Here is a 23,474-nt window from a genome sequence, read left to right on the forward strand (position 1 = left end):
ATGTGTTTCATACTATGACTCAGTGATATGTTCTGCATTCTCTGTGAATTTAACCAGATATTTAAGAATCTTCTATTCCTATTTTTTGCTTTTTTGTTTCTAGGCTGCTTTTTATTTTGTGAAAATAAAAAAAAATCACAAAAATTTCATAGTGGAGTTTTACTGTCAACTTTAACTTTTCATAGGAATAAATGATGATAAATTTACATTTTAAGACTACTTTGAGAGGAATTTTTTAGAACTTCCTGCTACATTACCCCAGTTAACGGAACTGATTGTTATTTGCCTAGAAGGAGCTGACTTCAAAAAATGGGTTGTTTTATTGGTACTGGATGGTAACAGAACATGACAAAAGTTACTTACAATACTTACTTTCTGCTTTTAAAATCTAGCTGAAAAGATTGAATTTAGATGTAGTTTAGGAAGAAGTAGATTTTTAAATTTTTATTATAATTTTCTGAGTAACACATTGAATAATTGATTTCAAGACAGTATAGCCCTTTTTAGTTTGTTGAATATGCACACTGTTTGGACTGATTGATTGTGTAAGCAGGAAAAATACAGATTCCTTACTTCTGAAGAACCACCTCTCTGTGATGGTCAATAAATGAAAGCATATCTTGCTTTCATTGTTGTAGGTAAGCACCTGAGCCTTAGCAGTTATAACATGCTCCCTTTGGCTAACAGAATAGCAACCTTTCTGTGTCAGCTGAGCCACCGGGCAGAAAATGCACCACCATGTATGCTATATTGAAGTAATCTATTCTGGAGATGATAAAAGCATGTGTAATTGGCTAGCTTTATAATAATCAAATCTGGAGGGCCATGGGGAAGGTACTTCTGGAGGTACATTCTCCTTTCAGGATGCCAGAGTAAGTCAGGTTCACGAATTCGCAGAATCACAGAATAGTTGAGGTTGGAAGCCTCTGGAGATCATCTAGTTCATCTTCCCTGCTCAGAGCAGGGTTAACTAGAGTAGATTACCCAGGACCATGTTCAGTTGAGAGTTAAAAAAAAAAGTTTTCCTATGTTCAGATGGAATTTTGTGTTTCTGAATTTACGCCCATTGCCTCTTGTCCTGTCACTGGGCACCAATGAGAAGAGCCTGGCTCAGTCTTCTTTATACCCTCCCTTCAGATATTTATATACATAGGTAAGATCCCTCCTGAGCCTGCTTTTCTCCAGGCTAAATGGTCCCAGCTCTCTCAGATTCTCCTCTTATGAGAAATGTTCCAGCCCCTTAATCATCTTCATGACCCTTTGCTGGACTTTCTCATAGAATCATAGAGTACCTCGAGTTGGAAGCGACCCATAAGGATCATCGAGTCCAACTCCCTGCTCCTCGCAGGACTACCTAAAACTAAACCATATGACTAAGAGCGCTGTCCAGACACTCCTTGAGCTCTGACAGGCTTGGTGCCATGACCACTTCTGTGGGGAGCCTGTTCCAGTGACTGACCACCCTTTCAGTGAAGAAACTTTTCCCAATCTCCAGTTCTCCAGTATGTCCACGTCTCTTTTGTGCTAGGGAGCCCAGAAGTGGACACAGTGCTCCAGGTGTGTCTCACCAGTGCTGAGTATAGAGGGGAAGGATCACCTCCCTCAACCCACTGGCAACAGTCCTCCTAGCGCAGCCCAGGATGCTGTTGGCCTTTTTTGCTGCAAGGGCACATTGCTGGCTCATGGTCAACTTGGTGGCCATCAGGATCCCCTGAGCTGCTTTCTGCCAAGCTGCTTTCCAGCTGTTCAGCCCCCAGGATGTATTGATGCATGCAGTGCAGGACTTTGCACTTGCCATTGTTGAACTTCATGAGGTTCCTGTCAGCCCATTTCTCCAGCCTGTCAAGGTCCCTCTGGATGGCAGCATGACCCTCTGATGTATCAGCCACTCCTCCCAGTTTTGTGTCGTCAGCAAACTTGCTGAGGGTACACTCTACCGCCCCATCCAGATCATTAATGAAGATATTGAACAGAATTATTGGGCTGATTTCAGGTTTGGTTTTCATAGCACATAGTAGTTAATGATGTATTTATTTATTACTTTTGATTGTGTCCAGGAACATTATTGCATATTTTGCTGCTAGAACAATATTTCTACTTTTTGAGGGTGCATTCTCACTCTATCAGCAATATGTTAGAAACGTTCTAGCCGCCTTCTCTCTGTGACATTTTCTGTTGCAATATTTCCCCTCCCTTCTGCAGCTTGCTTTACACTTCAAGACAGAAGGTTCAAGTCTGATTCCCTTTGGAAACTAAGCTGTATGAGTAAATATTACCGTTTTTTTGTCTCATGTGTATATTTGCAGGAAGTGCTGTTTTAAAGAAGAAAATGTGCTGTATATAAACACCTTTCTGTCTTCATTCTCAGGATTTGCTTCTGTGCCAGTGAAAGGGAGTTGCTGTTCATATTCTAGCCTGGCGTGGGCTTTCCAGACACGGTGTTCCATCTCTGCCCCCTGGAATGTGACAGTCAAGCAATGCAGACAAAGCAGTTTCTTCAATACGTGTAAGTCTTGAGTTGAATTCAAATTATTATCTGTAGTAAACAGAAGAAGGAAAGAAAATTTTGCTTTGGAGAGATACAGTCATGTAAATCTATGTATAGTAACTTTTTGCATCTATTCTAGTTACATATCTCCTAAGATTATAGTTGCAACTACAGCTATTGACAGAAGTGCGTGCACAAGGTCAGTTTATTATCTTTTAATAGCAAGCAAGGGTTTGATTTATGTCACAGTGAATCCATCTAATATACGTCATTGGATGGAAGGGGGGAAGCACCTTGCCCTCTGTTTCGTAGTCCTTTATTGAGAATGTAAATTGTGTGTTTATTTTCCAAATTATTTTTGAGCCACAGGCAAGACATACTGTTCAAGCTGTGCTGTCTGAAAAATGAAATAACTAAAATGCAATAATGTGTTAAACAAAAACTGTTGATAATGTCCTGCTAATTGTCTGCACAGCTGCAGTATTTTCCTCCAGTCCTGAAAGGAATTACACACATGCTTAACATAATTGAGAAATGATAGCTGTTTAAATTCACGCTTGGGATTGTGAACTGAGGTAGCTGAGGGGCCATTCCACATGTTTTGCGGTTCCTTATCCTATCCCATAGGGGAAGAGAAGGAATAGTAAGAACGTAATCTCTGGAGGAGATAACTGCAGCAGTTTGAGAGTCAAAGTTCTTTGTTTATAATCCATAGAATGTAAGAGCTCTGCAAAATTAGGCTTTCAGAACTGGTGGTCTCTTCCTATTCTTCTCAACATCGGAGTGGCAGAATACTGTATTTGTTTTCTTTACGTTTGCTAAAGAAATGGGGTTTAAGCAGTCATGTTGGCTGTCTGTTCGTCTTATCCAGTAAATTTTGACTGAGGGTAGAGAGGTCTCAAAAGACCTGCAAAAGGTTGCAGTGTGAACAAGAGGGTCTGCATGGTAAAGGTTTTCTAAGGATGCTAACTGCAGGAAAAACTAATTTAAAACTTAGCCACTCAAACAGTCACAAGATAAGAATATGTAAGAAGCTAAGCACTGTTGTTATTCTGTTTATCTTAATTTTAAAATATAGCACTGCAAGTGATTGCAATGTGATTACAATTTGTAGGTTAGATGTTTCCTTAATTATGCTTATGTTCATATTCACAAAGTCTAGATGAGGTCTGTTTTACCAGGAATTTTGCCAGCTGTCTTGTTAGATGACTTAATGAAAAATGTTTGTTAGATGACTGAATTAAAAATGTTTGTTGTGATGGCATCCCCATTGTTTGACTTAATAAAATTTTAAATGAGTTGTATTTAGGCAAACTACCTAAAACTATTGGCTTAATTAGTAAGATGTAACAACTTGGAAGAATTTAAGTTTACCTCCTTTATGTATTCAGCAGAGACAGTAGCCATCAGATTCGGAAGACTGAAGGTTTTTATTTCAAAGTAGTTATTCTAAGAACAGTTTCTCTTACAGAAGTCAAAAATAAAATCTTCAAAATTCAAATGCAGTAGATATTAACAGTATAAATTGCTCATATCCTCTAGCAGTGGAGTTGCTTCACAAGTGGTAACATTAAAAATGCAGATATGACCATTTTATGTGAAACAATTTTCAAGTGAAATGTCAACCAAATGACAGTCCTTTGTGACTGAGAAAGGTGACTATACTTTTCTATCTCATTAGTGAAGGTTTACTTCTCTTCCATCATACTTTTAAAAATATTAACATGCTTTTGTTAGTAGGGTCATCTGTACCTTCAATTTAACTATTAAAAACAGTTTAACTCATTTAAATAGAAGGAATTGCAATTATCCTAGGCAGTCTGTGATCCTTACCCAGATAGCTGTCTCCTGCAACTCTAACAGAAACATACACAGGGGTTTATTCTTGTCCAATGACATATTTCAGTGAGTTTGTAATGAAGTGATTTAAAATGATCTTGTTATTCCAGGCTTAGCTTCTGTCCCTCCCTCCTTTCCCCTTTCCACCCTCCCCACTATGGGAAGCAGTTCAGTTTCCATTTACTTAACAATTTCACATGCTTAGTTAGAGATATGGAAAGGCCTGAGGTTTTTCAGATCATGTTTAAAGAAGAAATAACTTCCTCTGAAAAGTTTACCTCCTTTTTCAATGTGTCTCAATAGACCTGGTATTTGCAGATAATGTCTTGCTTGTGCCTATTTCAGTCCAGCTTTTGTCTGAGAGGATAGGGCAGATCTTTTTTCCTTACCTGTAAGTATATTTACGTGCTCTTATGTGCAGGCACACAGACTGGGAAATCCCACCAATCCAGACTTTCTGAACAGATGCTTAAGTTTCAGTTGTAGAGAAACATTGATAGAAAGTGCTATATGTTTAATGGAAGAAGTATGTATCTGTCTGCCCTGTAGATGAGGAAAATGTGAGATATAGACCATTTAAATTTGATAGCCACAGAATTGAGTTGAAATACATGGGCTGTCATTCCTGAAGGCAGCAGAGGCACACAGATGAGTCATGAATACTGAAATGATTTGGCTGTCTCCCAGCCATAGGAGTTATCTTTGACCCTAATCATCCAAACTAGCAAGTGTAATTTTCTCAACATCCGTTGTGTATCCGAGTGTATGTGAGAATAAAGAACTTTTATTTGATACTGGGACTATATAAAAATTATGCTTTCCTGCTCGCAGTATTAATTCCATTAGCTACCCTTGGGAACAAATGAAAAGAACTTAATTTCTCTGTTGCTAGGTGATGTTTCCTCTTAGGTTAGAATACAGAATAAGGAATATGATGATTTTTCAGAGGTTATAGAACTGGATTGTAACAATCAAGGGAGAATCATTTAGACCAACAATATAAAATCATACTCAGAGTAACGCGTTTTGTCTCTAGAGGCTTTGCTTGCTGGAAGCAGTTGTACTCAGTATAAATATCTGTGTTTGTGTTCTGTATTGGAAACATCAGTTCCTGAAAGCCTGCTCCTTAATTACATTTTATATTAAATTTTTGTAGTCCTATGTGAGTTTTCTTTGGATTAAATTGTTCATTTTTTCTGCTGTTCCTAATTTGAGAATCAGAGTGAAAATATGATTTTTTTTTAAAAAAATTTTTAAAGAATTTTTCTTTAAGTATGAACACTCCAGATAAATAATTAGAGTTACCACTTGTCATTGTCAGTAGTAACATATGAAGAGTTTTGATGTTTCAGCATTAAGAATGTAAAGACCTCCGAATATACAACTGTCTTTTTTTTTTTTTTTCCCCTAAGGGGGATGCCTGTGTGTGCATGTGTGTTGAAGAATAGTTGGTTAATTGTTTTTGGTCAGAAAAAGGGGAGTGAATACTAAATGCCTTACAGTTAATTGTACTAATGGGGGGGCTATTTAATTGGGTTTTAATTTGTTGTTGTGCAGTGTAACTTTTGTGAAGGCACTTGGCCTCTGGTTTTTATTTTGTTTTGAGGAAATGAATCAGGCCAATGGTATTTAGTTTGCAAACTTCACTAAAATCTCTGTTCTCCATATCCATCTGGTGACACTGAGGCCAGCTTTGTAATACTTATTATTTAAAAAAAAAAAAAAGCTGCAAATGAAAGCTTTAATCATCAAAGCAACCTTCAAAAGATAGTAGCATTTACAAAAACATTATTAGCTAAGTTAAGGTCCTGTTTTTTTGATAAGATGTTATGAAGAAAAAAATAAAATTTCTCAGATGTTTGTCAGGATAAATTACAGCAGTTTTGTTTCTTTGTTTAAGCTGACAAGTTTTTAGTCTGTTAATGACTGGGTTTGTAGCTGGATTTATTCAGGATTTGAATTGTGATTAACCTGAAAATCCCATGTCTGCAATTTCCTGCTGACATTGTGCTAAATTGCCATTTTTAAAAAATGTGAAATTCTAATGCCAAGTGCACTGTGAAAGTGTGCTCAAGGTTTGCAGTTCAGTGGAGTTATTGTCACTGTGTCTGTGTAGCAGTATGAATGCATCTTTCAGAACAATATTTTCAAGCTGCAGAGGTTTTGTTGTACTGTCATAATGCAATAGATTTGTTTCTGGGTTTGGGGAAGTTGCCCAAAACTTTCCCATGCTGTCTTATGGGAATAATAGTTAGATTATAGAGACATCTTTTGCTGCCAGCAAATTTGCAGACACACCTAAACTAATTCTTTTCTGCAATCCACATAATGAGAACTTTTTCATTTTTTTATGATATATTAAACTTCTATGAATAAGCAGGTAGCCCCCTAGAGCTTCAGCCTTGTATTAGCAAAAAAACCTGGAAGCCAGAAAGTTTGTTAGTAGATGAGTTTTTTTCCTGTTTCACTATTGTGGAAATCCAGCTAGCAGTGAGAAGTAGAAATGAGCTTAAGTTTTCAGTGGAAACATTTCATATATGTACAGTTCTAATTTTTGGTCTGTGAAGTTTATCTAAAACCATCTTATATCTGTCCCATGGTACTAATCTCTTACATCGCCTCAGGTTCCTCTTTATGGCCTTGCAATAGACCTTGTCTTTCTCAGACATTTTGAATGTCCAGATTCTTGCAGTTCCGCAGTTAGATACCACCTACTATCCAAATTAATTTTGAGTGACTCGGTAGTGGGCTCTCTAGGCTGAATGCTTTATATTCTTCACTACTTCCTAGGTTTGAATAAAGACCCTGTAGAGCTAACAGATAATATCCTCAGAAGATGACATCTTAAGAGGGTTGAGGCAGAGTTGTGAAGAGGAACATGTATTTTGCTAAAGCAGCCCTTTTTTTAAGGCATCACTTGGCAGGGGGAAGTTTTTTATCTTCTCATTATCTTTCAGCAGAATTCAACATCAGATATGGATCATAAACTTCCATGTAAGGAATGTAAGGCTTCTCTTTTGCAGTTGAAGAAAACAATGTTTTGAGCATGGTCACTTAGCAAACTTTAAAGTAATCCATCACTATATCTCATTTCTTATGGATCCACGCTTTTCTGCTTGCAGACTGGGATTAGACAGGGAGTCAAGAAACTGTGATGTCACATGATGGCAGACAGTTGCAGTTCGGAGATAAAGGAGGTAGCAAGGGCAGTTCTCATTTGGGATGAACACACTGATTTTGACGAAACTGCTTTAGAATCTTGCATGTTATAAGTAATCCATCCCATATTAGTATGCCATTGTTCCATTTTTCTCTCATAAATAAATCTATTTGTATTATCATCTGCACGATACTCCCCTTTGAATTGTGGAGGAGAGGATTCAACCTATTAAAAGAGTTAAATAGTTTATCTTTAAACAGGCTGAGTAAGTCTTAGAATTAAAGATTCCACTTTTAAAACTAACAGGAAAATGCTATATTAGAAACATAGTTTGTCAGGAATAACTGATGGTATGGACTGAGTTGACAGTTTTTGAACAGTGTATGAGTTCAGTTGAAGTTTATGAAGGGATATAAAATCAGACTCCATCTTTGTTTTGGATGCTTCACTTCTTTTGTTTTGGAATTAGGTATTTCGTGTAATTGTGAGAATGCCTCTAGCCACTAATAAGTATTGTGCTTGAAATTAAATGTTCATATGTGCAATTGAAAGTGACATCTAAATCATTTGCTTCATGTTGGATTCATGTTCAGCCACTGAAATGGGTTGTAGGTTTTGCTCTTAAGACAGCTGCTCTGTGTACATTTTTGCCTAGCACCTTTATCTTAAATGTTTTGTAGTTAAGGATATTGTTATTAGGCACATTTTATAAGACTGTGGAAAGAGAAAGTAAGACATCGTAAGGCCCAGATTTAAAAATACAGTTGAGAACTCCTTTTTCTGACCTAAGTGATTTAAATTGCAGTTCATTGCCAAATCCTAGATGGTTAGAGTAGTTCACGTAGCCTGCTCAGTGCCAGCCTCTGTCCTAGGAATCTTTTAAATACTGATGGGGAGGAGGCTGGAAACAGAAAGGTGGTTTTTTGGGGGTGGTTTTTTGGAATGGAACTTGTGAAAAAAGAGAGACATATATTCTTGCAGAAAATGGGAGACCAAGGTTGAAGTCACAGAATCATAGAATAGTTTGTGTTGGAAGGGACCTTTAAAGGTCATCTACTCCAACCTCCCCTCAGCAGGGACATCTTCAAATAAGTCAGGTCGCTCAGAGCCCCATCCAACCTGACCTTGAATGTTTCCAGGGGTGGGGCATCTACAGCTTCTCTGGGCAACCTGTTCCAGTGTTTCATCAACCTCATCGTAAAAAAAATTCTTCCTTGTATCTAGTCTGAATCTACTCTCCTTTAGTTTAGAACCATTACCCCTTGTCCTATTGCTACAGGCCCTACTAAAAAGTCTGTCCCCATCTTTCTTATAAGCCCCCTTTAAGTATTGAAAGGCCACAATAAGGTCTCTCCAGAGCTTTCTCTTCTCCAGGCTGAACAACCCCAACTCTCTCAGCCTTTCTTCATAGGAGAGGTGTTCCATCCCTCTGACCATTTTTGTGACCCTCCTATGGACCTGCTTCAACAGGTCCATGTCTTTCCTGTGCTCCAGGAGGACTCCAGAGCTGGACACAGTACTCCAGGTGGAGTCTCACCAGAGCAGAGTAGAGGGGCAGAATCACCCCTCGTGACCTGCTGGCCACACTTCTTTTGATGCAGCCCAGGATACGTGGGCTTCATCATTGCTTCCTTTGCCTTTTCTCTTCTGTCCTGAGCCAGCTACATCTACCTCACTCCCATCGCAAACTCTACGTGGGCTTGCTTCAGGCAGCTGCTGGATCGAGCACCCATTATGCTGGCAACTATCACTACTACCAGTTTTTTCTTTCCATGCCATACTTGAGCAGTCACATGAGGTAGGCTATAATTGACCTGAAGTTCAGATTTCTCTTACAGAAATTTTAAAATGTGAAAATGATCTCATCAGGTAGTGTGTGTAAGATATTATACGTTTATCTGGCCATGCTGGCTGTGGATAGCTAAATACAAACACTATTTACAAGTCATTCTACAGTCATTATTTTGTGTGTATTTTTAAAACAGCTGGCAAATTCATATTAGTGGATGGCCCTGACTCCTTCAAGGAATTTTCTTTTAAATCAAAATAGATTTAGTATTAATATGAATTAAGAATTCTAAGTGCTAGTTTGTATGAAAAACAAAGGTTTCTTTTATCTGTTTCTAACTTTGGGTCACTTAATGACCTGATTGTTTGTTGTTGACTGATAGAGGAAAAAAAGCTTTATGCTCAGTTATTTGAAATATACTACTTCATAATGTGCTTGCAAAGGAGTGGGGAAAAAAAAAGCTACTTTTGTTGCTCTTGTTCTTCCAGTCTCATTGATGGATGTGAGTTCATTGAAAATCTGAAGTCTTTAACTTATACTGTTTTTTTGTTTTTTGTTTCTACTTCATTGTGATTTTTGCCTTTGTAGGCCTAATTTACATGGAAGATAGCTTTTTTAAGTGTTACTATCAGTTTTCAGCTTAGATTGTTTTTGTACTGTAGTTCTGTTCTGTAAGCTGCAACCTGTATATGCATCTTATATGCCTTATTAGGGAATAGATGCCTTAATAGGGAACCTGGAATTTGAGATTGAAGTGCTATTCTAGCATATGTTGCCACTGCAAGTCTTGCTGTGGCAGTCATACCAGTGGTTGCCTAAGTATTGAAGTTTTTATTATAGACCCAGGTTTAGGCTACTGTTCTCACTTTGGCTCTGAAATTTTGAGAGTGAAGGCACTGGTTTTTGTTCTTTGCTTCCCTAACATGGAAAGGAAAGAATTTTTTCTACTTACATGCGGTGGCTCAGAAAATCTTGTTCTCTTCCCAGTTCTGTTACAGGAATTCTAGGCTAGGCTTTTTTGTGCAAGTGGTCTCTTGGCAACCTGATCGTAGATGTAAATCAATTTGCTTCTTCAGGTGCATAAATAAGATTTATTTAGCTAATTGATATCTTAGTTTTTCTATCATGAGATGCCTCTGAGTAAGTTGGAGGTAGCCATGCTTGAGCTAGAGGTTGGAGTGGGTGAAATCCTGTGGTCCCTTCAAACCTAAATTATTTTATGTTTCTAAAGAAGACAGAGACACACTTCTCTGAGGTGTATAGGCAAATAGCAAAGGGCAGTGAACACAAGTTAGAACAAGGATTCTGGTTACACAGTAGGAGAAAGTTTTTCATTGTGAGGGTGGTCTAACACTGGACCAGGGTGGGGGTCCAGAGAGGTTGTGAAATTTCTATTACTAGAGATATTAAAAATATGACTGAGCAAGTCTCTGGGCATCCTCACATAATCTTGAAGTTGAATTTAGCTTTGAGGTTGGCTCTGCTTTGAGCATGGGATTAGATCAAGGACCTCCTGAAGTCCCTTATAATGTAAATTTTTCTGTGAATCTGTGATTATAGTGTATTTCACTCCTTGTACAGTATTGAAGATGGGGAGTTGAATTTCACTAAAATGTACAAGGTGACACTAGAGTAGAAGCAAAAATATATTTTCATCACTTCAAGTTTAGTGACTTAATAACTTAGATCCAGTGGGAAGGGTGGATTGAGTGTTTTGGGAGTCATGTTTTAATTTTTTTTTTCTTTGTTCTCAGGTAATTCTTTGAATAATTTTAAACATTGTTTCACTGCCTTTGTCTTAGCTTGTTCTTTATGTTTTATGCTGTCCATATGCTGCTTTGCTTCCTAATAAAACCATATATAATCAGAAATAGTCTGAGTTTTTTGGCTAACTATATAGTCAAAATTGAAGCTTCAGGAGGCTATAGTTATACAAGGAGAGGGGAAAACTAATGGAAGATAAACCACATACATGCTTAAGTGATGTCACAAATAAGTGACATTGTTTTCCCTGTTCTCATCCTATTTCAGCTACATGTGGAGACCAGCTCTGAGGGCAGGCCCATCATTTGCTTTTCATACCTGTTTAATGGTTGGCCTATTCTTAATCAGTCCTCAGTGCTTCCAGTTGTGATGAGGTCATAGAAACGTGTGTGTTTTCTAAGAACTTACGGAGCCCATACTGTTTTTTTAGAAATGTCTTTCAAAACCAGCAGATACTGAATATGAAAACTATACCTTACAGTAGTGTCTTAGAGGAGTAAGTTAAAAATGAACTTCTAGAACATGAGAAAAACCTTGCCTCATCAGACCAAATGTCCATCTAACTGAGCATCCTGTCTCCAACAGCAGCTGATGCTATGGGAAGAAAGTAAGAATTGGATGAGCATGTAGGGATGCTTCCTTAGAAAAACCTCACAACCTTCAGTGATTTGTGACATGGAATTTTTTGAATTTATAGCTCTAGGTGGCTTTTTCTTCTGTGAATTTGTTTGGCTGCTTTTGAACCCATATAAATGATCTGACAAGAGTGCATTCTCTTTTCTGTAGATGGGTAAGCATGTGTTTGTCAGAGAAAAGGTCAAGGAAATGCCCTCTGCACTTGAGTATAGTGAGGTTTGTGAGGCTTGGTTCCTAGAGGAGTTAATTTTTAAGCCTTTGACTTGCCTCCGAGAAAAAATGTCTCCTTGTGGTCATTAAGCAGCTGAGTCTAGCTGTGTAATTTATCATGCAATTTGTAATAGAATACGTAAGCAGCACATTCCCTTTGCAGATGCTCTTTCATGTTTCGTGTATGTGAAGTATTTTTTCCAAATTCTGTTTTTGTTTGGAGATCGTGGCAAAAATATTGGTGTCTGGAGAAGGAAAGAGGTTGAAATATTATACCTTTTTAGAATTCATCTGCTAGTAAAAGTATGTATTCCAAACTGAAACCTGGAAGAGAATGTTAGTGATTGAAAAGACCTTACTAAGTTCCTTAAGGTAATACAGATGCATAGAGGTAATGGCATTAGTGGGCAACAGTACATTGAAAGAAGCATGTTTATTGTAACATGTTCATTAGTCTTTTTATTATGTCATTAATATTAACGTCTTTGGTTCTCTGCTGCTGTGTTGCCACAAGGCTATTTGTCATCAAAAAACTTAAGGAAAAATTGCTTGTAAGTGGAAGAAGTGAGCCTACTTAGCTGTTTTACAAAGTCGATTCTTTCTTCTCCTTTTACTCCCTTCAGTTTTCCAACTTACTACTATTTGTCTTTCTTTGTAGTTTATACTCTAAGCAAGCTGGGAACCCATCTTGCAGGAGGCAAAGAAATCTGCTTTTAATCTCAGTTTATCAGGGTCTAGGATACTGTTTTCTGATATGGTCTACAGCAAGCTTTTTGGTAACACTTGTGAGTTACTGAGGTGTGATCTAATATTAATCTTCCTCTGAAGTAAGCACTAGGGCTGTCTGGTTCCTGAAATTCAGGGATAGTACAAAAAGACACAAAACCAAATCCTTTTCAAAATATTACAAACATCTTTTATGTAGATTAAGCAAAATGGAGTCGTGTCATACAAACTTATTATTAGCAGTTGTTAGCAATCAGCTTGCATAAAGCATGCTTTCAGCAAAATTCAATAGTGGATCTTTTTCTAGGCCATAAAATAAAATCTTATATATGACACTTTTTTTTTTTTTTTTTTTTTTTTTTCAGTTAGTAGCTACATACTTTTCGGTAACTAACTAGAAATGTGTGGTGGCTTTTATGACTGGGTCTATTTTAGCTCCTCAATTTAGGAGGAATGCATGCAGCCTGCCATTTTACAAAGGTAAAATAAAGGTAAGGCCACAGATCACTAAGAGACTGCATACCTACTGTACTGTCTTCATTTCAGAGCATTTCTGCAAATGTGAAAAGCAGTACAGCAGTCCTCATTTCTGTTTGGAGTTATTTCCTCCACTACAAGACATTTCTCCTGCCTATGTATATGTTCTCCAATCATCTTGGTGCTTTGCTGCCAAGTCAGATTGACCTTTGTTATGGTCAGATTTTTATTTCCTTCATTGCTGTGTTGTCTGTCTGTCATAAGCAATGTCCCCACCATTGTAATCTTCTTGACTGCAGCCTATCCCTTCCATATTCCATTCTTGTCATTTTGTCTTAAAATCAATGTGATATCTGCCATCTTATAAAGAACTCTCAGCTCTGTAGCCTGCAGGCTTCTGATGTGTTTCATTAAATTCATCTGCTTTCCAAACACATGATAATATTATTATAGACTGATTAGATGAACTGCACTTTGGTACCAAATGTGACGTTTTCCTCTGGTTCTAATTGTGGCAGAATTTGTGCGGTGCTTGAGGCCAAAACTTGACTCAGTCTGACCTCATCTCACTGGATCTATTGGCATTGACTGGTCTCCTTTGGTACAAAACAATCTCCTTACTCTGTGACTTTTGCTACTTTCCTCTATTGGGATTAAGTGATCTTATCGTACAGATATTTAGAATACAGCTCAAAGTGCTGGGGTTTTTTTGAGTGTATTACCAGCTCAAGAGCTGCCTGTTGTCTCTCAACTGCTTGTTGCTGCCCATCTGCAGCCTCCTTTGTAGCTGTTATGACCCTTTGTGAGGCCACACAATCTGCAGTAGATTGGGGAACCGCTCCAGCTTAAAAATAACCTTGCAAAGAAAGATGTAAACACCTTTATTGTAATTCCATGTTTCCAGGCCAGCAGGATTATCATAAAAAAAGATATTGCTAGTTACACAGTGTTTTCTGAATAAGCTAAGAAGCTTAACATGATTGATTGTCAACCTTCTAACTCATGCAACAGTCCTATAGTCCACTTTAGAACATGAAAAGCTGCATCATGCATTACCTGCTTACCACCAGTCGTCTTCTATACTGAACTTTAATGCAGTGTTATCTTAGGGTAATATTCACTACTTGTAGACAGTCTAGTACCTGTCACAGTTTGGCTTTTATTGAAATTAACATGCTGAGTCAGTAATGAAATTTTTCTGTTTGGAGAACTCTGTGCAGCTGAAGATTTTTTTTTTTTTTTTTTTTATTTAGCACACAGCTACATGCATCAGTTTATTGTAATCAGCTGGAATTTTTTTTAGTGGCTGACAGTTCAGAGACTGGTTTCAAGCCATTTGATACAGTTACTGTTTGTGGCATTTTTTTTAACCATAAACCTCTGGACATTAGGGTTCACTTGAATGTCTAGAAAAGAAAGTGTAATTACTGATAGAAATTTCTTTTTTACAGGGACTAAAGCCTACCCAGGAGCAAATACAATTCTTGCCTCACAGCATATAAGAAGTGTGATAAATGTTGCTGTTATGTGCAATCCATGGGCATTTCTCCTTGTCTATAATACACAATTTTCACTTGTCTATAATACAGATGAAATCTATATTACATACTTTGGCTTATTTTACTATACATACAATATGTTATTTGGGTATGTAGTCACTTTCTAGGCCATTCTGCTCTTGCCCATCTTGAGGGAATACTTTTTTGTAGCTTCCTGGACTTGTAGTGTTGTGTGTCCTTCCTTGTATGCTTGCTTTCCAATGTACTGAGCTTTGATTACTTGATTCAGGATTGTACTTCTCAAAAAAGAATCACAGTTATGCATCCCACTTTGAAAAGGATTTTTGACTGAAAAGATGGACGTCATACCTTTGGAAGAGCCACCTTGACACTCTATACAAACTTATTCAATACAAAAATATACCTGGGCACTTAGCAGTACCTCTAGAAATCCTGGATAGCTCCTGTCCCTCACTGTGTTGTCAACATAGCAGTTCCAATGTATTTGCCAGTCTGTGGGACAGGATCTCACACATGCATTAATCTAACAAGGATTAATTGCTGTTGGGAAACAATTTGAGCATAGTTATTTTAATTCCCCTGGTTAAAAGTGTTTACTGACTTTTTTTGTCTACTTTAAATAAACAAAATCAGTTTCTAATCAGAGAAGACAAGAGATTTAAACTGCCGTAGTAACATTGCCCCTGGGTGAAACATATAATAGCATTAATCTGCAAATACAACAATGGTGATGCTTGTGTATTCCGTGGTGATAGCCGCCTTGTCTGGACTAACAGGATGAAGTATCGTCTGTGGTGTCTTCTTCACATCATCAGTTTCATTTTGGTGTAGTTTGTTTTTGTGTAAGTTATGAGGATGTCCTTTATTTCCATCAGCTGGGCAAGCAGTAGTTTGAAGTTAACTACCAAATATGTGCTTCCTAAGTCATGCTCTCATATGTTGGGTGAAACATCTTAAGACAGTGGATGTCCAGTACACAGCCACTGAGTGAGGAGGCCTGACCAAAGCCTGAGCTCTGTGATGAGGCTGTTTAAAGTGTCTTACATTCCTTCCTCCTTACATTACTTTGCATTTATACAGGCAATAAGGGAGACCTTGTATTTTGTCAGAACATGAGAACAACAACAGATTTATGTTGTTGGTTAACTTTTTGTGCCTTGTGGCTTTTTAAAGTAGGCTAACCCTTGGATATTTTTAGAAGTGATTCAAGTTGACTGTCATGGATATTTGTCCTTGGATAAGTGCTTACAGGTATTGCTACTCTGAGTTACTAATGAATGACCTGGGAATTAATACCTTACTGGTTAGGAATGTTTGCCTTTAAATCGATTTTGAAAATCCTTTTAAGAACCATGCACCTGGCTGTGTGCCTATCTGATTGCAATCATCAGTAGAGGCACATCTCTGCACCAGATACATATACATGTAGTAGGAAATCACTTTCTTAGCAAGGCAGTAATCCTACAGTTTAAATACTGGCAAAGATCAAGCAAGGGTTAACATTTCAAGGTTTTTTTTTTGTTCAGCTTCAATTTCCAATATAAGCTGTGCTTGTACATTACTTACGAAAGCTTTTTTATTTCAGTGACAGCTGATGAGCTATGGAAAGGAGCTTTGGCAGAGACTGGTGTGGGAGTAAAGAAAGGAAGAGGAAAGAGAAGGAAGAAAAAGCTAAGGAAGAATCTCAATAAAGGCCAGGAGATTGGTGAAGGTAGATTCACAAATAGGGGGCTGAAGACATGTCTTGACCTTTTTGTGTACAGTGTTTCTTGATTTAATAAATTGACAAATTGCTGTTAATTTCTGTGGTGTCAGAACTGCTTGAGATATTTTTGTCCTTTTAAAAAAAAATCCTGATATGGTTTTTTAATGATATTCTTGGGTTTTAAATATAAATTCTGTATCATAAAACGCACTCGAAATATGTGAGAACCTTCGATTTTATTGCATTTTTCCAGCATGCAGAGTTTCAGTCTAATTTGGCATAAAATGCAATTTTTCTGTTTTTTTTAAGGGCGCTCTGGTTTCCTCTGGCCTGGTCTTAACGCACCTATGATACAAAGTGGTAGAGTTCAGGCAGTTACTCAACGAAAAAAAGAAGAACGAGAGAGAATTCAGTCTGAAATTGTTCAGCAGAGAGATACATGGGAGAAGAAAAGAAAAATCAAAATTAAGAGAGAGGGAGGATGGAGTGGAAAGTGTTGGGGAGGTGTCATTCTGGATCCTCCTGACCCAGGTCCTAATGGAGGTAAGAAAACTGAATATCTGTCTTAGTCTTACTTAGCCTTTCTGGTAAGGGACTTGGAGAACGTGAGATCCAGGCTTTCCCTGTGGTTGAAAATTTATTTTATACTTCTGTCTTATATGCCGTACATGAAGCAAGGCAGCTAAATCAAAGAACAAGTTGTGTTAACACAAGCTAAATCACTGCTTAGTCTAATATAGATGTTAGAGTATTATATGATGTTATAGACTGTATGATATTATACTGTATTACAGTACAACATTATTATGTTGTAGACTGTTATAGAGGTCTTGAAGTATGAAAATATTTTTCTGTGTTCAACATCAATTGTCTTGAATATGAAATATACCCATGTTTTTTTGTAGTTTCTTAAAGGATCCTGTGGGATAAATCATTTTTCTTTCTAGTTCATATAATGAAATATGGTTAAAGATTATGTAGTTTGAATGTAGCTAATAGAAGTTATTTATTTATTTATTTATTTATTTATTTATTTGGTGCCTAGTTAAATGTCATAGTAGAACTAGAGGTCCTATATGTAGAGTGAAGAGGTGACCTTAACTTTTTTACAGTGCTGTTATTCAGACCACTAGAAATTCTATAGTAGCTTTGTTTAACATTAAGAAGCCTAATTCTTTTCAACTAATTAAATATGAAAATGAGTTGTTACTCATGTTCAGCTGAATTTTTCTTGTGAAGCACTTAATGATGCTTGTACGTTTATTGTCGTCTTTCTGTAGGCTTTTATAGTGAGATGAGCTAAGAAAGATGTTTTGTAACACTGTTGTTTCAGGCTTGTTGCAGACTCCAGTCATTCTAACAGTTAAGCTTGTTCATGTTTTTGGAGCTCTTTTTGTCCAGGAATATCATCTCCCAGTGCAAGCTTGGATCTTGAACATATGTTGTAGCAAGTCAACATAAATGAGAAATTACGTGCATGGAATCACAATTATATTGTTGTCTGATCTTCTTGCAGTCACCTTTGCTCCCCAGTCTGCCTGGTGCTTTGTTTATTAATTTCTTTCTGTTTGTCTGTGAATATTTTCTGGTTACATTCTATTGGACATTAATTAAAAATTCAGGTATGCTTTGAACCAAGCCATAAGGTAGTGAGAGCATTGTCTTTCCAGTGTGATCTAATGCCTTTGTCTGTGTAGACTGAAGTTATGCTGGCATTTTTGTAGCTTTCTGCTTTATAAAATCATGCCGTTGTTGCTATCTACTACTTCTGTTCCCTTCCCAGGTTTTCCATTCCAGTAGCTGGTATACATGATTTTGTGTCTTCTGTTGCTGTAGTGTCTGAGATACATTGTTTCCCTCAGATTTACCTTGTGACTTTAAGGACAGCTTGCCTGCCAATCTTTTTGAGTATTTCTCGCTTGTCTTCAATTTTAAGAGCAATTCGTTCTATTTTAATATCAGCATAATACTGCAGTATACCAATGAAAGATTTCCTGTATTTACTTCCCTTCATTTAATTTTATTACCTTGAAAACAAATATTCTATGGAAGGCAGTGATGTGACAATGGACTTGGCAGCCTGTCACTGAATCTTACAGCTGAAAAATAGAAGATTTGAGAAATTAATGAATTGTTCCAAATACCCCATAAGGCAGTGGTGGAATATAGAGAAAGTCAAGAAAATTTAATGGTTCTAGTTCCATACTTTGAACACAAGACTATATTGTTTTTAAATTCAAATATATTTTCAAGTAGTTTATTCCAATAAAAGAAGTGGCAGCTGTTGCATGCATTTATGCATGTATGAATTTTACCTTCCGATGTTTTCCTTGATTTAGCTTTTGGCTGATACTATTGCTGTTGATTACTTGCATTAAAGTTGGCTGTGTGGAGGCTGTAGTAGTCAGGTCAAGTTTTGCCAAAAAGAAGAAAGGGTACTACAATCAAAATAGGAAAATGAAACTGTCAGCTTGTATTATAAATGTGCTTGAGAAAAAGCAGTTTCTGATTAGTGTACACTAGTTTCCTATTAATCTGTTAAAAATTGCAGGGATTTTGAGATCCCCGTAGTTCTTTCAGCATCTTTTTATTCGGAGAATTAATGATTTTGCAGGGGAACCGGGACATTGCACTGTCAAGGTGGTAGGAGGAATAGACCTGAAACCACCAAACCGAATGTTTGTCCTGAGACTATGGCGTGGCTGGGTTCCCTGGTGTCTAAGCAGGCATGAGTTCTGACTGAGATTTTGCAGTTTAGCGCTTCCTAGTATTGGTATTAGATTCTCTATTAACAAACGGAGGTTGAGCATATGCTGCAGCTTCCCTTCAGCAGCATTCATATTTTCTAATGAAAACAGGTACAGGAAGTTTGTAGAAACCTCAGTGGTGTTAGCCTTCAACATCTGACAAATTTGTTTGAAATTGACCAATGTTAAAAAAAAAAAAAAATTGGGGACATACTGTGATTTTATATGCTTCATTCTTTCAGGGGGATCTTCTTCCGTTACACCTTTACTTATTGTGCTAGCTATGAGTAGAGAAAGAACGGTATTTTTCAGTTGGAAATAAAATTATTTTTCTTCCAAGTTTAGTGTTTCTATGCAACTGAAGAGGCTTCAGAGAGGGAACAGAGTGCCTGTTGGCATTCATAGCCTCCACTGTGAGCTAGAAGTCTACTTCTTGTAGACTAACGGATCTTTAAATTGTGCCAAGATGATCATGTCTATAATCATGTTGGAGGTTATGTGTAAATGATAAAGCAATGTTTGGTGAAGGAATGAGTCCCCAGTTCTTCACCATTATATTGTTTTCAGCTCCCAAACTTTTCTCCAGAATCTCACTGTGACTACACCAAATAAGTATTAAATGCTTTAATTAGCACTGGTCTTCTATGTTATACTGAAATGCTGTTGTTCATGAGATAAATTGGAGAAGCAGGAGGCTGGAAGGATCTCTTATCTATTCTGCTTCTTATACCAAGACGTTGCATTTTACTCCATTGTCCATTGTTTTCAGAGTCAGTAGGTTTTTTTCCTCTACCAAGCTGATAATAGGATACTCCCTGTGGAAAATGTATCTGTATTAAAATATAAATCAATTATAAGTATGCTCTCAATTGCATAAAAGGAAACAAATATATTTGCAATTTGTATTCAGGTATTTGTGTGGTCATCAGGTTTTGAAACAGAAACTCAGAGAAAATGAGATCTTTTTGGGAGTATCCATGATTTGCAGCATTTTTGCCTGCTTCTGTAAAATGGATTTTGAGAAATGCTGGTGCAGCTGCTGAAAGCCAAGCCTAGGGGATTTGCTTTCTGACTTTTCTTACAGCATGTGTCAGGGTGAAAGCCTATAGATAAGGTCCGACTGGGCTGTTGTTTGCATGGTTTTGCGCTCTCTCATTTGACTTACTGTCTTTGGAGGCAGTACATGTAGATGCCCATGTCATGCTCAGAGCTCTCCAGTATTCATGCTCTTTCCTCCCCCACAATGTTGTAAGACATTTCAAAAACATCTTACTTCTTTGAAGTCCCTTCTAATGACAGAGCAGAAACTTACTAACTTTCTGTGCAGTGAAAAGAATATGTTCACCACTTAGAGCTGAATGTGTAATGTCCACCTGAATGTGTAATGTCCACCTGAACAGAGCTCTGTGTTCAGTGTTTCATTACCACTGTGATGAAAAGACTTGAACACACGTGACATAGAAGCGATCTTTATTTTACAATGCAAAACACCTTAACTGTTACTAGACAAAATAAGTGACGCTGTAATTGTCTTTGATTGCAAAGGCATTTTTTCAGGCAGAATTTCAAATTGAAAGAGAAAAAAAAAAAAAAGTCTGGCTATAGAATAGTTTGGGTTGGAAGGGACCTCTAAAGGTCATCTAGTCCAACCCCTCTGCCGTGGGCAGGGGCATCTTCAACTAGATCAGGTCTCTCAGAGCCCCGTCCAACCTGACCTTGAATGTTTCCAGGGATGGGGCATCCACCACCTCTCTGGGCAACCTGTGCCAGTGTTTCACCACCCTCAGCGTAAACAATTTCTTCCTTATCTCTAGTCTAAATCTACCCCCCTTTAGTTTAAAGCCATTCCCCCTTGTTCTGTCGCAACAGGCCCTGCTAAAAAGTTTGCTGCCATCTTTTTTATAAGCCTCCTTTAAGTACTGATAGGCTGCAAGAAGGTCTCCCCAAAGCCTTCTCTAGGCTGAAGAACCCCAACTCTCTCAGCTTTTCTTCATAGGAGAGGTGTTCCATCCCCCTGATCATTTTTGTGACCCTCCTCTGGACCCACTCCAACAGGTCCGTGTCTTTCTTACGCTGAGGGCTCCAGAGCTGGACGCAGTAGTCCAGGTGGGGTCTCACCAGAGCAGAGCAGAGGGGCAGAATCACCTCCCTCGACCTGCTGGCCACGCTTCTTTTGATGCAGCCGAGGATACAATTGGCCTTCTGGGCTGTGAGCACACGTTGCTGGCTCATGTCCAGCTTTTCATCCACCAGTACCCGCGAGTCCTTCTCGGCAGAGCTGCTCTCAATCCCTTCATCCCCCAGCCTGTATTGATACCGGGGGTTGCCCCGACCCAGGTGCAGGACCTTGCACTTGGCGTTGTTAAACCTCATGAGGTTCAGACAGGCCCACTTCTCGAGCTTGTCCAGGTCCCTCTGGATGGCATCCCGTCCCTCTGGCGTGTCGACCGCACCACTCAGCTTGGTGTCATCTGCAAACTATGTGATTCTTGATTATTTGAAGTGGCTATGTATTGATTTGTTTTATCCTCCCCCTCCCCTTTCTGGAATTTCACAGAAATATGTATCAAGAAATACCTGCAATTTCTTTGAATCCCTGTTGATTGCCTAGTACAAGTTTCAGAACATTCTGAACAATATTGGATAATAGTTTGGCCATGATGGAAGTGACCCATTTGGTGTTTTACCTTTTTATTTTTTAATCATTGAGCCCTTTGCTCAGTGTATATGGGGTTCATTTACAGTTTTAGAGCAGTATTTAGGGAAGAAGGCAGTTTACACTGCCAGCCAGTGAAAACCCAAAACATTCTGTTTTCATAACACGCTGTGGATAGTTGTTTTTCACAACATTTCTGCAATTGGAAAGAATCAGGAAGAATATAAGATATAACTTAATAAAAATGCTTCAATGTAAGTGGTGAGTTGCAGTGATTTCCAAAAGAAAGTTTCAGGTTTAATTTGGAGAGGATGTATAGCTTAGCTTGTGATCAAAATATTCAACAGATTCTGAGGATGTCTCAGTTTATCTATCAGCTTTGCTTTCTATGTGATGTTCAAACAAAGCAGTTAAATTTGTATGTTTTGCTTTACCATTTTAAAAAAGGATTATTTTTCTTCCTTTGTGCTACTCTGGTTATTTGGTTGGACAGTCTTTGGAGACTGTTTATGTCCTACTTCTCTGCATGTCTGGTACTTAAAAAGATGAGATATTGATTGCAGTTGGAGGTTGGGGTCCCTAATAGAGCACAATGAATGTATTTAACAGTTGTCATCTCATAATTAAAATAGGAGCTGTGTTGTAATTATAACAAGAGTAGTATTATGCTTTCTGACAAGTTATCATTTTAACTGGATTTTTTTTTAAGCAAGTTTTCTTCACCTGAGTTAATTTTACTGAAGAAATGAAAAAAACCTATGCTTTATAAATAAGAGCTACATGCTGTTTTTTCACTGACCTTTTTCTAAAAGAGATTGAATGAATGGAGTCAAGTAAAAAACCATATTTGAGGTCTTTTTAAAAGGAAGCAACTAATGAAGCTCACTTTAGATACGTTTGTTCAAAATATTCTTACCTTTTCTACTTACTGCTGAGATTAATTTATAAATTACAGTTACATAAAAATTGTGTCCTTTTTCAATTATACCACCTACGGGGAGCTATGCTGATAGGTAAGTAATACAAGGAAATGTAATACCGTATTTTTCTCCCAACAGAAACTTACGAAGACTTTGAAACAAGAGTCATTGAGGTAAGCATTACAAATCTTTTCAAGGACTTTAAATAATTATCACTATATATATTGAGCTTGCAATTATTTAACCAGTCTTTGCTAAGTCAATCTTAAAGCAATAGGAATTAGTCTGGTATTCTGTTTCAAATGCATGACATAATCTGTCATTCTTTTCATTGGGGTCTTATCTTCTCTGTTGAGCAAATAACATCTAATTCAAAGGTGGTTTTGAGTAACTCTGAAATGGCAAATGCCTGCAGATAAAGCTTTAATAGTTCACATACAACCGTAATAGGGAACCTAGTAAAGTGTTAGGGTTATTTCTCAGACAAAACTACAAATAGGAAGTTGTATAACTCTGCTTGTAAAATGAATAATGAATTAAAGGGGGGGAGTGGCGGCACAGGGCAGAGAGTGAGTGGAGTGAAGATCCCCTTTTGTGTGCCTCTCAACTAATAAAATACTCACTTGTCCTAAATATGATAAAGGTGGATTTGGCTTCGAAAACAAGGTAATCCATTGGTAATAATTTTTTACTGGTGAAATGTGAAGTGTTAGTAATGCAGATATGTGGACCCATGTTACTTCTCAATGGAAAAGCCATTACTGAAGAAGGCAACTTACAACTCATTCCAAAGCAGACCATTAACAGTTAGTGCCACGCACACCCATGCTATCACAA

At 37.7% G+C, this 23,474-nt stretch overlaps 1 protein-coding gene across 1 annotated transcript in view; it reads left to right on the top strand.

Annotated features, from left to right (window-relative positions):
* The window catches only part of MRPS5 (mitochondrial ribosomal protein S5), an 85,213-nt gene that overhangs the window by 7,457 nt on the left and 54,282 nt on the right, over positions 1-23,474 (top strand). Inside the window, exons 2-5 of the mRNA XM_076334930.1 lie at positions 2,369-2,506; positions 16,195-16,320; positions 16,624-16,857; positions 22,776-22,810. Coding sequence (XP_076191045.1) covers positions 2,369-2,506; positions 16,195-16,320; positions 16,624-16,857; positions 22,776-22,810 — 533 coding nt within the window. The remainder of the gene's footprint in view (positions 1-2,368; positions 2,507-16,194; positions 16,321-16,623; positions 16,858-22,775; positions 22,811-23,474) is intronic.

This window comes from Aptenodytes patagonicus, chromosome 3 (assembly GCF_965638725.1).
Source record: "Aptenodytes patagonicus chromosome 3, bAptPat1.pri.cur, whole genome shotgun sequence".
In the NCBI taxonomy this organism is placed as follows: Eukaryota; Metazoa; Chordata; class Aves; order Sphenisciformes; family Spheniscidae; genus Aptenodytes; species Aptenodytes patagonicus.